This window comes from Dama dama, chromosome 24 (assembly GCF_033118175.1).
Source record: "Dama dama isolate Ldn47 chromosome 24, ASM3311817v1, whole genome shotgun sequence".
Lineage (NCBI taxonomy): Eukaryota > Metazoa > Chordata > Mammalia > Artiodactyla > Cervidae > Dama > Dama dama.
The window spans coordinates 62,412,239-62,428,663 of record NC_083704.1 but is presented as its reverse complement, the minus strand read 5'-3'; the positions used below and the strand labels follow the sequence as shown (position 1 = coordinate 62,428,663).

General features: G+C 62.1%; 1 protein-coding gene across 2 annotated transcripts; it reads left to right on the top strand.

The window, feature by feature from the left end:
* The first annotated feature begins 328 nt into the window (after positions 1-328).
* On the top strand, positions 329-14,003 carry HDAC11 (histone deacetylase 11). Of its 2 annotated transcripts, none has more exons than XM_061128970.1 (10): positions 329-397; positions 1,373-1,521; positions 4,066-4,166; positions 8,282-8,370; positions 9,779-9,821; positions 10,064-10,140; positions 11,036-11,098; positions 11,315-11,411; positions 12,284-12,462; positions 12,665-14,003. In XM_061128970.1, the coding sequence occupies exons 2-10, from the start codon at positions 1,493-1,495 to the stop codon at positions 12,878-12,880; spliced, it is 894 nt and encodes a 297-aa protein (XP_060984953.1). In that variant the 5' UTR covers positions 329-397; positions 1,373-1,492; the 3' UTR covers positions 12,881-14,003. The 2 variants fall into 2 exon arrangements, with proteins under 2 accessions (XP_060984953.1, XP_060984952.1); XM_061128969.1 differs by having other exon boundaries at positions 335-397; positions 8,254-8,370.
* The last annotated feature ends 2,422 nt before the right edge of the window (positions 14,004-16,425 follow it).

Genomic DNA, 16,425 nt, shown 5'->3' with positions numbered 1-16,425 from the left:
AGACAGGCCGGGAGGCCGGGGGCGGGGTATAACGTGATCCCGCCCCCCAAGGGCGGGGCGATTGCTGCCGTTCCAGTTCTGCGACGAGCGGCCCTCCCCCTAAGGGGCGCGGCTTCCGAGCAGGGAGAGATCTCACTGGATGTTTGCCTGAGGAAGGCGGGACTTGGAGCTTGAAGGGCGTTGGGGGCGTGGCCTCCGTCCGCGCCGCCGGAGAGCTCGGCGCGGGACTCCGACCCTCTGTGACGCAGGCCCGAGTGGGGGCGGGGCGGGGCCGAGCCTTCTGAGCTCCGCCCCCAGCGGAGGCGGCCGAGGCCGGGGGCGTGTCCTGGGCGGGGCCGCGCTCCGCCCCGCCCGGTCGCGGAGCGGTGGCGGCGCAGGGAGGGCCCGGCCCCGGGATGTGAGTGTGGCGGGGGCGGGGGCGGGGGCGCGGGCTGGGGCGCCGGCCAGGCCGCGGGGGTTCCCAGGGGTCCCCGCGGGCGGACGCACCGGTGCGCGGGCGGCCGGGCGAGCCCGCCAGGTGCGGGCCCAGGTACGGCGGGCGCTCGGGCCGCTTGGCCCGGGTCAGCGCCCCGCGTGCCGTGGCCAGCCCAGCGCCACTCATCTGCGGCGCACGGGGCGCTGGCCGGGCGGGGGCCCGCGACATGCGCGGCTTGGCGTCTGTCCTCGGGGCCCCCCAGCAGAGCGGAGGCCCCCGCGGTGGCAAGCCAGCTCTCTGTGCCCTGTGCGGCGGCTGCGGAGGTGTGATGGGGGTCAGCTGGCGCGGAGGGCCCGAGGTGACCCCATTCCTGGCTGCGGGTTGGGCCGAGGTGACCCCATCCTTGGCTCCGGGTTGGGCCGCAGCCTGCGTGAGCCCTGAGCTGCTGCTTCTGGGAACTGTCCCCCTCGATCGTCAGGGATAGGGCGCTTTCTGTGCTCCGTTGTTGAGTGCGTTATCTCAGTCCTCCCGACAGACAGCCGCACGTTTTTGCAGCTGAGAAAAGCCAGGCCTAAGGCCACACAGCTGTTGGTTGTAATTGTTGTCATGTGGAGGTGAGGTGCTGAGGCTTACAGCCAGACACACCTGGTCCACATCGGCTGCTCCACAGACCCGGGTGACCTTGGGGTGCCCCTGGTCCCCTCTCTGAGCCTCTGGTGGGATGGTGGTGCCTACACCACCCGGGGCTGCTGCAAGGATTGGGCCCAATGGTTCAGGGAGCTCAGTAAGGAGCCGCTATTTTAGTGTTGTTGCTGTGGCCCTTGTTCTGCTGCCGAGGGAGCCAGTGATGCTGGGTCAGGGCTGTGTGCTCGGTTCGAGCCTGCTGGCGCCAAGGCACAGCTGCTCCCGCACTGAGGCTGTTCGTGTCTGTGCCTGTCTGTCCCCATGCCCACGAAGGCCACACCCAACCCAGCTGTACCAGCATGTGCCGGACTCACGCTGGCCCATCGTGTACTCGCCGCGTTACAACATAACCTTCCTGGGCCTGGAGAAGCTGCACCCCTTTGACGCAGGAAAATGGGGCAAAGTGATCAGCTTCCTGAAAGGTATGGAAGGCCCCACCGGGACCTGCATCTGCCCCCTGCAGCCCCCCGGCTGCCACCACCACCCCCTGCTGCCTTTCCCTCGAGCAAGCTTCAGACCCTCCCCGCTCCAGTCCCAACCCTCAGACTGCCTTCCACCCGAGCTGTCACGAGGATCTTTCCAACACAGACCTCTGAGCTCGACCTGGCCCCATAGCACCCCTTCACTGGCTCCCGTTCCCTGGGGACCTAAGCTCTGTCTCTGCCCCTGGAGACCCAGTAGCAGGGGAGCTGGTTGCCATGGAGCCAGGGAAGCTGACGTTTGGAGGGATGCACTGTCCATACCCCACAACGTCCGAGAATCCTGGAGCTGGACCACCTTTACTCCAACCCCACTGATGAAAAATCTAGGAAACTGGGCCCAGAAAGGTCTGGACCTCAGAGCTCTGGCCTCATCCCATTTATGGCTCGTCCCCTGAGTAGAGTGATGCTGTGGGGAGTGCACTGTTTCAACCGTGGTTTCTAATCCAGGGATGAAAATTCAACCATCACAGTAGACTGGTAAAAAAAAAAAAAGATATTCCAGTTTCCTATATTGGGGGTTCTTTAACTGAGGGAAGTAGGAAGTGTTATGTGAAGTGTTACCTGGCATAGGATGAAGCATTGAATATCTGCATCACACAATGCCTTTGATTACGCCCTGGGGGATGTTTCATTCTGGGGCTAGCCCACCTTTAACACCTAAGCCCATCTCCCTCTTTAACAAATCTAGAGCGAGCCTCCAGCCCTGCACCTTGCAGACAGGAGTCACATTGGAGATGACTGACACTGTTGCCTTTGCAGTTTTTGCTTTTGTTTGTTTTTAGTTTTGGTTACCTTCTGTATTTGGCAGGCGATACTGATTTTCCACCTGCAATAGCGACCAAAGTGCTTATTCAAAGAGAAAGATTATGTAGAAAAGAGGACAAGTGTGCAGCCCTGGGAAGAGCTCTGGTGGGGGGGCGGAGCCAGCCAGCCTCCCCCTGACTGTTCTCTCCTGGGGGTGGAAGCTCGCAGCTGTAACCAGTGCACCTCCAGGGAGTTCCCTCGCCTCCCTGAATGAGGTCCTTCCCTCTCTGCTTCCAGCGGGCCTGAGGCGCTCCGCAGATCGCCCCTTCCTGGGCTCGCGCGTCACCCTGCGTTGCAACTGAAGGGTGCCTTGTCCCCACCACTCTGAGCTGACCATCTTCCCGACTTCGCTTCTGTCTCTGATGAGGATGTGGGTAGAGAGGAGGCAGGGCCACGTGGGGAACGGCCTTGGGTGCTGCCAGGAACAGGGCTGGTCCTTTGGGGGAAGGCAGTAGGGAGCCATGAAATGTTCCGGGCAGGGGGATACTTGCTCTCCGTGGAGCTCTTTGTGGGAAGTGTATGGAACCAGGTGGTGTCTAGGGTCTTCCCAGGTGGCTCCGTGGTAAAGAATCTGCCTGCCAGTGCTGGAGACACGGGTTCGATCCCTGATCTGAAAAGATCCCCTGGAGGGGAAAATAGCAACCCACTCCAGTATTCTTGCCTGGGAAGTCCCGTGGACAGAGGAGCCTGGTGGGCCACAGTCCGTGGGGTCGCAGAGTCGGACATGACTTAGTGACTGAACAACAATAGCAAGCTGGTTTCTAGCAGGGTCGGTTTCTGAGAGTGACACATTAGCACAGGTCCCGTAGATTCTGACCTCGTCCTTCAGTTTCCCTAGGACCAGGGCATCACGGATCCGTTCTCACAGTGCCCTAGACAGAGCACTTCCTCCCCTCTGTCTCATTTCTTCTGTTGCAAAAAGGAGGGAATTTTGTGTGGTGTGTGTGTGTGTGGGGTGACGACACAGCGTGGTGTTTCCCAAACACTAGTCGTTGGGAAACCACTCTTGGGACCTTGCCAGCAACTCATACCACCTGTTCCATTATTTACGTCAGAGGTTTTTATCGACCTAGCCTTCATTTTTAAAAACTTAAATAAGCCTGTTTTAAAAGGGAACATTATGTCATCTCAATGGAAAAAGCCAGTTTCACTTGCCGTAAATAGAAGGTCACGGTAAAAAAAATAAATGCATTGAAAGTAGCAGTGTATTCCAGCTCAGGCAGCTTACTGTTGTGACAGACCGTGAAAGTGATCGCTGCTTGTGAGGGGGTTACAAAAAGGGGGAGGAGCAAGGATCAGGCAAGTGTTAAAAGAGAGGCCCCCGCACACGACACCCCCGTGACATCACCCCAAGGTGGAGGAGACTCAGCCAGGAGAGTTTTTCTCACCTGCATTGATGACGCAGCATTGATGACCCCCGTGCCTCCTGCCTCTGCAAGTTGCCCAGCCACGCCTGAGCTTGCCCCCTGGCTCTCAGTGGCCTGGGCACAGGAGGATCGCTGAGCCCAACGTCCTATGCCCTGGCCCGAGGTCCTGGCGGCTCTCCACACCGGCCTGTGAGGTGGCCCGTTCCGAGACCACCCACAAGCCAGCAGGGGCCGCCTTCTCCTGGGGCTGCGGGAGGGGCTGGGGCTGGATGGAGGCGGGCAGGATTGCACGGTGCCCGCTTTGTGGTTTCAGAGGAGAAGCTGCTGTCAGACGGCACGCTGGTGGAGGCGCGGGAGGCCTCGGACGAGGACCTGCTGGTGGTGCACACGAGGCGCTATCTCAACGAGCTGAAGGTGCGGGGCCTGGGGGCTGCCAGCGGGGGCGGGCCGCAGTCTCGGGGGTCTCCGCTTCTGCCCCTGTTCGGGGGTGGGGGGGGGCGTGTGCGTCTGCGGTCCCCACCGGGAGCCAGGGGCCCTAGGAGGGCGGGCACCAGGGATGCGCGTGGCTGCTTCTGGGGGTCGTGAGCCCCCACCCCTGGGAGTATGAGAGCACAGATGGCCCCTTGATGGGGATTGAACCTGCGCCGGGGTTCAGGTTCAGGGCTTCTGCCTCAGTGACTCGCCATCTGGGCTCTGTGGACAGGCCTCCAGGACCCCTGCTGGGGTGATGGGTGGGGGACCCCAGCTCCTTGTCCCCCTCCAACCACATCTGTTCCACCTTGGCCTATATTGGGCTGAAGTTGAAGATTCTGTTTCGAGGGCTTCTCCTGCTAGAGACTTGTTGGAAACTTGGGCTGAAAGCTAGTTTTTGCGCCCCAGGGCCCAGCTGGGAACGTGCACCAGTGGTCAGGTGGGTGGTGGGTGGTATCGGGGCGAACCCGAGCGCCAGCCCCGCCCAGGCGGTGGCTGCCACCCAGCTCCTCCGTGGGCCTGGCTTTCAAAGAGAAAAATCCAGATCAGTGGGTGACGGCTCCTGATTTCTTAATGTAGCAACTCATGGGAAGGTGTGTGAGTCCGGCCTGCAGGTTGCCTGGGACGACCTCTTTCTAGAAGAGCCACACGGTGCTTCTGAGGGCGGAGGCATTGTTGGGCCCCTTTGTCGGGGCGGAAGGCAGGCAGGGCTGGGGGCGGTGTCAGAACACAGTGGGGCAAGGATGCCCGAGGTTCTCTGCCCCCGGGAGCGTGGGACCCTGACATGTACCTCTGGGCTCCCAGCAGCACTCATCTTAGAGCCAGGGTGGACACCTGAGGTCACCAGGCCCCGCCCCCCCAGGTGGACAAGCCTGCAAAGAGGCCACACCTGCTCACGGCCACCCGGGAGGTCCCGCAGGCCCCGGGGGGACCCCAGACAGGCCTCTGGGCTCCTGGTCACGCCTGCACACCAGCCCAAGCTGTGAGAATTCTAGATGGAGCCGTGGCAGCATGCGTTCCTGAAAGATTACCAGGAAGATGGTGAAACCTGGCTCCCGGGAGAGCGAGCTGTGCGAGGCTCTGGCAGGAAGCCCAGCGCTTGGCTGCCCTGGTTTCCTGGGGCTGAGACATGCGTGGTCACAGTCTACAGCCCAGGGGTGGGGCCAGGAGGACATGCCGGCCAGAGTCCAGAGGGTGAGGGTAGGGCCAGGGAGAGGCCAGGACAGAGGGGGGCCGGGCTGGAGCCAGCACCCGGAGAAAGCTGGGTGGAGCCTGGGCTCCAGGGCCTCTGTTTGGAGGTCCTTTCAGGGAACCATGTAGGGCTGACCGCATGCCTGACCTTGGGCCCCCCAGCACCCCGAAGGCAGCTTTCTATGTGCTACGTGATAATACGAACAAGTATTCACAGGCAGAGTCTCAAGTAGAAAACTGACGTCAAGGGCAGGAGGAGAATTCAGATGTGCCAACGTAACTAAGAGGCCACAGCCGAGCTGCATATCTGGAGCTCCCTAGTGGCCAGAGCAAGAGGAGAAGCATGATGATTTCCATATGACCTGCTAAGGTGAAGAAGTATTCAGTCATGTAACACATCTATATGGAATTCTGACTGTGTGCTGGGTGCCAAAAAAAAAAAAAGCAAGTTTCCCTGCTGCCATGGATTTGCATTTCCTGGTGGAAGACTGAAAATAAAGAAGTAACAGTACAAAAGCATTTCAGAGCACCAAGTGCGACAGAGGGAAAAGAAAGAGGGTCAGTATGCAGAGGTATGCTTGTGGAGTCTGAGTAATCAAGGAGGGCCTCACAGAGGAGGCGAGGTGTGAGCTGAGACCAAAGAGTGGTGAGTAGGTGACACTTGTGGCATTTCAGAGGAAGACGGTTGTAGAGACTCAGGCCTGGAGGGGGAGGGGGTTTCAGCCTCCCATAGGGGAGAGTGGGGGAGTGGGCTGGGCTGGCATCTCGGGGAGGGCATTCTGAGCAAGCAGGAGGAGCAGGGGCAAAGGCCCTGAGGCAGAAGTGTCCCAGCAGCAGTGACACCCCTGGGTTGGAGGGAATGGAAGGGAGATGGTAGGAGGTGGGGTCAGAAAGTGATGAGGGTCAGGACCACTGAGGGCCTGTGGTCACTGCAACTTTGCTCTGAGGGAGCTGGGAGCCCAGGAGTGTTTCAAGCAGGGGGACGTGAGCTGATCTAGGTTTCCAAAGCTTTCTCGGCAGCTGTGATGGGAATAGATGATACCTGGCTATCAGGACGAAATCAGGAGCCCAAGAGGAAGCGGGTGGTTGCCGTGATCCTGGTGAGGGAGCCTGGGCACTTGGACAAGGCTGGAAGCAGCCGTGGCTGGAGGCGGACATGGCAGGACCCGGGGTTTGTTGTGACGTTGGAACAATAGGACTTTCTTGTGCTCAGGTTGGGTGTGGGATCTGGAAGCCAAGGATGTCCTGGAAACTGTGGCCGGAGCCCCAGGGAGTCTGGGCGCAACTTGGGCCTCTGCCGCCCCCACGGTGCCCTGAGTCTGTGAGGGCAGAGACACAGACCCCCGTGCACAGATCACCTCCGGGGGTCCCTAGGAAATGGGACCCCCAGGGTTACAGGAGAGCGTCTCCACTTCTGCAAAACAAACAAACAAACCAAAAAACGGAATTGGGATTTGGGTAGTGATTATGAATCTGTAGATGAATTAGGAGAGAACCACCATCTCACAAGGTTAGGTCTTCCAGCCGACGGACACAGATGTCTTTCCCCTTATTCAGATCTTCTTTAAGTTCTTTCAGCAGCATTTTGTAGTTTCCACTGTACAAGTCTTATACCTGTTTGGTTAATTTATTCTTTTTGATGTCGTTGTAAATGAAATTGCTTTCTTAATTTCCCTTTGGGGGCGGCGGCTTCATCGTCTTTCCTTCTCTGTCCCCTGCTGGCTTGCTGGGAGTGGGAGGGAGGCAGTGGTCAATGTTTTCCTTCAGGGGCTGGTCGCTCCCTTCCAGGGAACAGTCTTCCCTGCTTCCCACATGCTGGGCTGCTGCTGGGCTGGGGTTGGTGTGACAGACAGGTCGAGCCCCTGCCTTCCCATTTCTGGGTCTGCCTCCCCCACACACGTGCACACATATGCCCCCGCTCACTCACACGTGCATACACATGAACATGTGCATATGCACTTGCACACACACACGCGCGCACGCATGCAGCTGTCCAACCAGACCGTGTTCTCCCTCCCCCAGCAAAGCTGTCACATTGCAGGTCAGCACCTCCCCACCAGGCTGCTGTGTGTCCGTGAGGACAGATCAGCTCCATCTCTGGGCCTGGCACCTCCCCAGGCTCTTGGGAAATATCCACCAGGTGCCAGGGCCCCTGCAGAGCTCTGCCTAGGGTTGGTGGAGAGCAGGGTCTGGATCGCGGGTGTTCCCAGCCAGGCAGGAGAGGTCCAGGACCGGAGTGCATGGACACTTGCCCAGGGCCCGGGAGGTCGTAGGGAGGCTGTATCCTGACCTGGGTGCCCCAGGCCCTCCTGCCTCGGCAGCAGGGGACAGACGAGAGCATGCGGCCCCATTTGAAGGGACGGCTGACTCCTGGCGGATGAAGGGGCGTGCTGCGCTGGGGGAGCAGCAGCCCTGGCTGTCCAGTCCCGACTCTGTCGATGACTCGCTGTGACCTTGTGAAGAAGCATCCTCCTTCCTTACCCTCTCTCCCTGCCCCCGCGGGGCCTTGTTGCCCTGGGTGCAGGCCAGGCGGGTTCTGGCTAGGCTCCGCGGTGACCGGTCATCCCCTGCAGTTCTCCTTCTGGACACAAGAGGGCAGCCGAGGGCCTTGGACCATGAGGCCTTTGCGCTGACTTGACTTTGAGAACACGGTGTTGTGAGCATCTCTGTGCTGAGCCTGAAGTTCAGCCGTGGTGTGTGTCGGGGGGGTGGCGTTTCTCACCTGAGGAGCCGCACTTGCCCACAGCCCCCCAGGCACCCGAAGCTGGTCCAGAGGGAATCACTGCCCGTGGGCCCGTGGGGCAGAGGGAGGCCCAGCAGCCCGCGTCTCTCCCCACAGTGGTCCTTTGCTGTCGCCACCATCACAGAGATCCCACCGGTCATCTTCCTGCCCAACTTCCTGGTGCAGAGGAAGGTGCTCAAGCCCCTGCGGACCCAGACGGGAGGGACCATAATGGTAGGTGGGGGTGGGGGGCAGGGGCTGGGCGGGAGCCCCCAGCCCCGGCTCCCTCCCTCTCTGGGCCTTTGCCCACCTGGGGTCTTCCCTCCAGAATGCTGAGTAGTTGAGCAAAATCATAATGTTCTTCAAGGCGGCAACAGGAATTCTTTCTTCCCAAGCTTCTCCCATAGAAAACACTGCTCCTCCCCCAAGACCCCCTGTTAGCGTTACCGTGTTTGCTGGTGTGTAAGAGCTGTCCTTAACCAGCCACAACCCCCACCCAGAGTGTGTCCTAAAACTGTGGCTCTGAGCTTCTCACGTTTCAGATGAAACAAACCCCTGTGACCTCAGCGGTGTATGGCGTCCCCCCCTCGGGGTGGCCGTCACCAATGCTCCAGGCAAAACTGGGCTTCACATCATGTGTCAGCTCAGTTCAGTCACTCAGTCGTGTCCGACTCTCTGCGACCCCATGGACTGTAGCACGCCAGGCCTCCCTGTCTATCATCAACTCCCGGAGTTTACTCCAACTCATGTCCATTGAGTCAGCAATGCCATCCAACCATCTCATCCTCTGTCGTCCCCTTCTCCTCCCGCCCTCAATCTTTCCCAGCATCAGGGTCTTTTCCAGTGAGTCAGCTCTTCTCATCAGGTGGCCAGAGTATCAGAGTTTCAGCTTCAGCATCAGTTCTTCCAATGAAAATTAGCCACAGACAGTGAGGAAAAGAAGCGGAAATGATTGAAATGTACAGTGATCTAACCCAGACCTGGATCAACACTGGCTGACCCTTCCTAGCTTTGCAAATTTGTGCACTTTTAAAGTTTATTAGAATATTCCTGCTCACCCCAGAATGATGAGTTCCTACAAGATTTCAGGACTAAAGCAACAGTATTTCCATGAGCAAAATTTTGTCTGTTTTCCCTTCGAAAGCCACGTGAGAATCCTTGCCAGCTCGTGCAGAAGCCTGAGAACAGAACTTCGGTTCCCTCCAGTTCCCCCCCCACAGTTACACAGGAGTTTACACCTTGCAGGTGGCTCGGTGTAAAGAATCTGCCTGCCAATGCAGGAGCCACAGGAGATGAGGGTTCGATCCCTGGGTCGGGAAGATCCCCTGGAGGAGGGAATGGCAACACACTCCAGTATTCTTGCCTGGGAAGTCCTATGGACCGAGGAGCCTGGTGGGCTACAGTCCACAGGGTCACAGAGTCGGACGCGACTGAGCATGCACACACTGCACTGCACGCCTCATCAGTCAGCCAGTCGGGGGTTTGCCGGGTGGGGGCGGGGTGGTGCCCCCTGTACCCCACCTCACAGCACATCCCCACCTGGGAGCTGGCTGCAAACGGTGTTCATGGAGCCGTGAGTCAGCGAATGAGCGGGTGAAGGGATTGGGCACCTGCCTGCCTCACACTGTGCTTGTTCTCCGAGGCGGGGAAGCTGGCGGTGGACCGTGGCTGGGCCATCAACGTAGGTGAGTGCCCCGGGGCCAGGCCTGGGGCCTGGGGGTGGCCGCTCAGGTGCCGTGACGGCAGAGCTGCCCCCCAACCCAGGGACCCAGGGACCCAGGGGCCCAGGGGCGGTAACCTGCCCCGGGGGGGGGGGGGTCCGTTTGCCTGGCCAGCCTGGAGGCCCAGAGCCGTCCCTGGGAGGACGGAGGGGGCACCCGGGGCGTGCCCTTGCCCGGCCCTGCCCACTCCATGACTGTCCTCGCAGGCGGCGGCTTCCACCACTGCTCCAGCGACCGGGGCGGGGGCTTCTGCGCCTACGCGGACATCACACTTGCCATCAAGGTGCGTCCGAGTGCACATGGCGGGCAGGGTGGGGGGCGATCGCCTCCAAGAGCTTCCCTGGAATCCCCCCCCAGTCTGGTGTTCTCACCCCGCGTTGTCACGGAGGGATTCGAGGTCCGGAATGGGAGAGAGCTCGCCTGGGTCCCTCCGCTGGGCTGAGACTCAAATGCAGATGTGACACCTGCTCTTCTGTGTTGCCTGTGACGGTCCAGAGGCGACAGCCTTCTCCAGGGGCCGGGGACGCCGCTAGATTATTAATAGGCGACGGGGCTTTGCTCCAGGAGAGGGGGGAGGAGACAGGAATCATGATCTTGATGGTGGCGACAGCGGCCGGCATTTGCTGAGGGCCCAGCCCTGTCTGTGGGCCTCACCCCTTCACCCTCAGGGAACGGGGCCGGAGGGGGTGAGGGCACAGCCCGAAGGGGCAGCGCTGGCCGTGACCTCTGCAGCTGTCAGAAGCCAACGCTCCGCCAGCACCCGCGTCTGGGCTCAGGCTGGGGGTCCACGTGGTCCCTGAGGCTCCTGTCTGCACACAGCTTGGAAACGGATGGGGAGGAGGGGGCGGCAGACCCTGGCCATTTGGAGAGGGAAATGCCAGGAGACCTGGCGGGAGGGGAGGGCAGGCGAAGGAAGGGCTTCCCTGAGGAGGCAGCTTTAGGGCCAGGCCCTGTAAGAAGGCAGAGATGGCAAGACGGAGCTCCGGGTGCAGCCGGGAGGGGGTCCCCGCTGCAGACACACACAGGCTCCTCTGAGCCACACGGACCTCCTGGCGGCCTGGGGTCTCCCACAAGCACGGAGGCGCTCCCAGCCCACCCGTCACCTCCCGGGGCCCCTGGGGGGCTGCACCCTCTGGCCCTGGGGGGTCCTCACCTCTCCCCTCTCCTGCCCTGGCCAGTTCCTGTTTGACCGAGTGGAGGGCATCTCCAGAGCCACCATTGTGGACCTCGACGCCCATCAGGTGAGTGCCCGGCGGGGCTGGGGTCCCCCCTCCCCAGGCGGCCTCTGACACATGGCCCCACGTGGTGGGGTTACCTGCCCCCAGGAACACCGCTGAGCCCCAGGCTGGGCACCCCCCGCCCTGCCCAGGCACAGGGGCGTTCCCTGGGGAGTGCTGGGGGGTCCTGGCCTGGCCCCAGGCACCTGCCTGCCATGAGCAGCTTCCTGTGCCCCCCAGGGCAATGGGCATGAGCGCGACTTCATGGGCGACAAGCGTGTGTACATCATGGACGTGTACAACCGCCACATCTACCCCGGGGACCGCTTCGCCAAGCGTGAGTGCCCCCCACCCCAGCGCACCCCCCTGGACTGGGCTCTGTCTGCGGGGCCTTTCCCGCGTGCCGGGCCCTGCAGACATCACTTCACTTCTTGATCCTCAGCGTCCCAGGGAGGGGGAGGCTGTCCCCACTCTCAGGAGACTGAGACTAAAGGGGTCGCTTGACCCACCAAAGACCACGTAACCGCCCCCCACCCCGATAAACACACCGTGAATCCCGCTACTGGGGTGACCACCTGGAGAATAAAGTAGGATTTTCTCCTCGCTGGGCAGCTGTCCGGTCAAAAGCAGGGAAGGACAAAAAAGAAACAGAAAAATATAGAAGTAGAAAATGCAAGATAAGATGGCAGAAATCAGTTCAAACATGAGAGTTGTTAAATAAATGCAAGTGGGTTAAACTCATCAATTAAAAGGCAGAGACTCTTCGATGAAGCTTTGAAGAAAGGGGGACCTGCCGAGCTCGTGGGGAGGGGACGTTTATGCAGGAAGTGCCTTTGGGTCTGCTGTGGGTGACTCAGCCACTCTGTGGCCCCAGGGACCTGTTTCTGAACTGAATCTCGAGTGGACTGGATCCGGACCGGATTCGGACCTGAGGGCACATGGGGTACCCGTGTCTCCGGGCGAGTGCTCGTGGAGGCAGTGAGCTCAGGCACCCAGCGCGGGTCCCTGACCCCCCAGGGCAGTTTCATCTGTGACCCCTCCCCCGCCCACTGTCCTTTGGGCCCCTTGCAGCTCTCACGCTCTTTTACCTTAGTTTAGGGCGGATGAGCAGCTGAGCAGTGCTAGACTCAGGTGGGAGAGCAGGCAGTCCCCCCCAACCCCGTTTCCCGTCTGCACTTTGGGGCATCGCTGTCTCCCCCCGCTCCCCAGAGGCCATCAGGCGGAAGGTGGAGCTGGACTGGGGCACAGAGGACGATGAGTACCTTCAGAAGGTGGAGAGGAACCTGGAGAAAGCGCTCCAGGAGCACCGCCCCGACGTGGTGGTGTACAACGCAGGCACGGACATCCTCGAGGGGGACCGCCTCGGGGGGCTGGCCATCAGTCCGCAGGTGCGTCCGACCCTGGGGCGGGGGCGGGCTCCGCTCTGGGGACTCGGCAGCGACCGGGGAACGTGGCGGCGTGGGTGTTCCTCCTGAGGCCAGAGGGGCTGGGCGGCAGCAGCGTGGAGCGGGGTTCCATCCACAGCAGGACCTCTACCGCCCTGAGGGTCCGGGCCTGCCTGAGCCCGCCTTCCTCGTCCCCCCACCCCAGGGCATCGTGAAGCGGGACGAGCTGGTGTTCCGAATGGTCCGTGGCCGCCAGCTGCCCATCCTCATGGTGACCTCAGGCGGCTACCAGAAGCACACGGCCCGCATCATCGCTGACTCCATCCTTAACCTGTACGGCCTGGGGCTCATCGGGCCCGAGTCCGCCAGTGTCTCGGCTCAGAACTCAGACTCGCCTCTGCTGCCCCCCGAGGTGCCCTGACCACGCCGCCCTCTCGGGGGCTGCCTGCCTGCTGCCCGTCCGCCCACCCACCGGCCCCCCAGCACGTCTCCTCCTCCAGCCAAGGGGCAGGGGGCGCCTCGCGCAGCTCCGCTCACCCCCCGCCCCCCGGGTGTCGGGGGCTCCAGGCCCCTCTGTGAACGGGGCAGAAGGCAGGGCCTGAGTCCCGGCAGGACCCACAGGGGCACGGCCTGACCAGACCCTGCAGAGGTGGCGGTTCTCCCAGGAGGGAGGAGGCAGGTGAGGCTCCGGGTGCAGGGGGTGCCCCCCACGGTGGGGTGCTCTAGTTTTCAACACAGCACGGCCGTTTCAGACTGAGGAGGCTTGCAGGACCTCCCTCCTGCCTCTTCTCCGCCCTCTCCCCCTCCCGCCAGGGGTGGGACGTCCAAGAGGGGCTCAGCCGGTCTCCCAGGCAGCAGGGAGGAGCCCGGGTCCTGGATGTGGGGTCACAGGTGAGGGCGTGCAGGCTCAGGTGGGCTTTCCCGTCTGGCTTCTCCATCAATAAAGGAAGGGCTGGACCCGCTGTCCCCACGCCCCTCCCCGCTCGTGCAGAGGGCGAGCCTGTTCCCCCAGCGTCTTGCTTGTCCAGAGGGAAGGGCAGGCTCGGGGTGGGGGCAGGGGACGACCTCTGGGCTCAAGGACAGGGCAGGCCTGAGCTCTGGAGGCTGGAGGAAAGCGAGGCCCAGCCCAGGAGACCAAGGAGGGGCAGGTGGCCCAGCGGGGTCCTGCAGGCCCCGAGGCCCAGGTGGGGACGCGGTGCTGGTGACTCCAGGCTGGGGTTGCTGGGGGCAAGCAGAGGGTCTCCATCCTGGCCTGCAGTGGGTAGGGGTTGGTGCTGGGGTGGGGCCCAGGTAGGGCTACAGCCTCCACCAGCCTCCGCAAAAATGCCAGGCCTGCCCTGCGCCTGGGGTCCCAGGTGGGCCCTGATCTTGTCCCCGGCTCTACCCTGAAGGGGATGCTCAGGACCCCCCGGGAAGCTGAGGGTGGGCGAGGCATCCAGCGCTCCATGGCCTGGGTGTGTTCTCAGTGATCAGAGTGGGGGGAGGGAAGGTGGGCCGTCCCTGATCAATCCCCTCTGGGACTCTGCTCCTCGCCACTTGGGGTGCCCTGAATTCTCCCTCCTCCTCCCTCACACTCCCTCTGCTGTGGGGGCAGAGGGCGGGTCCCAGGATGACCGAGTGTCACAAACACTTGGACGCCCCACTGCCCCACCCCGCCCCCCGGGCCCTGCACCTGACACCCCTTCTCCTCCCACACGGGCCTGCAACCCCGGGGGGCAGGCGGCGACGGGCTTGTGTCCACGGAGCCTCTGTTCCAGAGAACCATAAAGGCCCTTCCCGATGCAACCCGGCTGCCGTGTGTTCTTCAGGGGAGGAGTCCGTCCCTCCTAAGATCAGAGGAAATAAAGGCTGAAAGTTCACACAGCAGGGGGCCCGGGGCAGCGGCCTGGCGAATGCTAGTGTTTTATTCTGTCCTCAGAGTCCTCTGGAGAAGGAAGGTTGCTGTGCCCACTCTACAGAGGCGGCAACTGAGGTTCACCGAGTTTGCCCCAGGCTGCGCATCTAGTGGGTGGTGGAGCCAGGCTTGACCCCAGCCCTGCCAGATCCCACAGCATGTTCTCAGCTGCCCCTGATTTAGCAGGGGTGAGCGGGGCTGCTCTCCAGACAGAGGGATTTCAGGGGCGGGGGAGGGTGGGGATGGGAAGGTGCCAGGCAAGGAGCGAATGTGGGGATGAGCTGAGCGGGGGCAGAGGGGTTGGGGCAGGTGGGGAGCAGGACCTTGTCCTCAGCCTGGCAGAGCGGCCAGGGCGCCCCCCGTGTCAGGGGCACAGCCTGGGCGGGCAGTGGGTGGCCCCTCGAGGGTCAGTGCCGGGGCAAGGACAAGAGGTGGAGACCTCGGGGTGGTGGGTGGGTCCCGGCGTGGCCTGTGCTGGGTGTGAGGCGGATGCAGGCTGGCAAGGCCGTCATCTCTGTTTACAGGTGTAGATGCGGAGGTGTGCGGTTGGGGGTCGGGGGGTTGCTTGCTCAGAGCGCAGACTGGGAGCTGCAGGGGCAGGAATCCCACCAGGGCCTTGGCTCCGGAATCTGCAACTCTTTCCTCCTCTGTGAGATGGGCCTCGAAGGACGCAGTACTCACCCGGAGGGTGGGCCCAGGACTAAACACCTGGGGGATGTTCGGGACCGTCCGTGACCACGGTGGTGACTCTGCTGCGGGGCAGGGAGGAGAGTCCGGGCTGGTTCCCGTGAGGTGTTTGGGGCCCGTTCTTAGGATGTGTGCTCGTTGCAAATGATCCCCCAAGTTACGAAACCCCAAGGGGAACGTGCCAAGCCCTGGCCAACCGGATGGGCCAGAATGGGGCCAGGCTGGGAGGTCTGAGATCAAACGCATGCTCGGAGGAGAACCTGGGGTCCTGGCAAGCTTGGAAAAGCTCCTGCAAAAAGGAGCCCACGTGGGCGAGCGTGATGCCTGGTGTTGGTGGGAATTTCTGAGCAGGCGGCTCCAGAGCGTCCTGAAGATCTGACCTAAGAGGACCCCCCGCCCCTACCATGCCCCATGCTGGGGAGTGGGCAGGCCCCCGGGCCCCACACCCACCACGTAGGGAGCCCCCCGGGGCCTTCGGAGCCTCCGTCCTCAGCCCTCCTGGTGGCTTGTGTCCTGAACTTGCGAGGCTGGGTGGGCTGTCCAGGGTGACTCTGGAGCCAGCTCAGAGCCAAGCCCCACGTAGCTGCTGCGTGATCGCGTGCCCCCATCGTCCCCGAGACCTCAGCGCCAGGCCCGGCTGGAGGCCTGCGAGTCCTGGGAGATCCTCGAGAGAGAGTTCAGAGCCCCGATCTCGGCTAGGGGCCGGTGTGGGCTCTCAGGCAGCACTGCCCGCCCAGGGCACCACGCCTGAGGCTGGAAGGAAGGGACGTGCCCAGCCTGCCGCCTGGGGTGTAAACACAGGCAGGGCACTGGTAGAGCCCCTCAGCTTCGCAGGACTCCCGGGCAGAACTGAAGGAGATGTGATGCCTCCCCGGCTCCTCCAGGGCCGCCTGCCCTCGAGCTGGTTTCATTTAGCCCAGCCAGCCGCGGCTGGGGACGCCCTGCCCCGAGCCCAGAGCCACCGCAGGGAGGCTGGGTGCCATCTTGGGAGAGATGCCTTCCCAGGACCGTCAGCCAGGCTGCAGGGGGGCAGCGGTTAAGCCGTGAGCGCCCGCCCCTCACTGGTCAGGCCCCGAGTCCCAGCCCTCTGCCCCTGGCTAGCTAGGTGCTTTTACCTCTCTGCCTCAGTGTACCCATCTGCAAAGTGGGAATGATATTCCGCATGGAGGTGGGGGGGTTGTCACGAAAACTCAAAGAGCCAGTATTTGTCGAGCGCTTATAGTGGTATCGAGCCTGGAGCAGACACTCCGTACTACTTACCCATCAGCAGCTGCGTCACTGCCTTACGGACGAGGGGGTCGAGACTCAGAGTGGTCAAGTGACTTGCCCAAGGTCACATGGGCAGCGGAAAAGCCAGGGAACGGACCCGAGGCCGCCTGACTCTG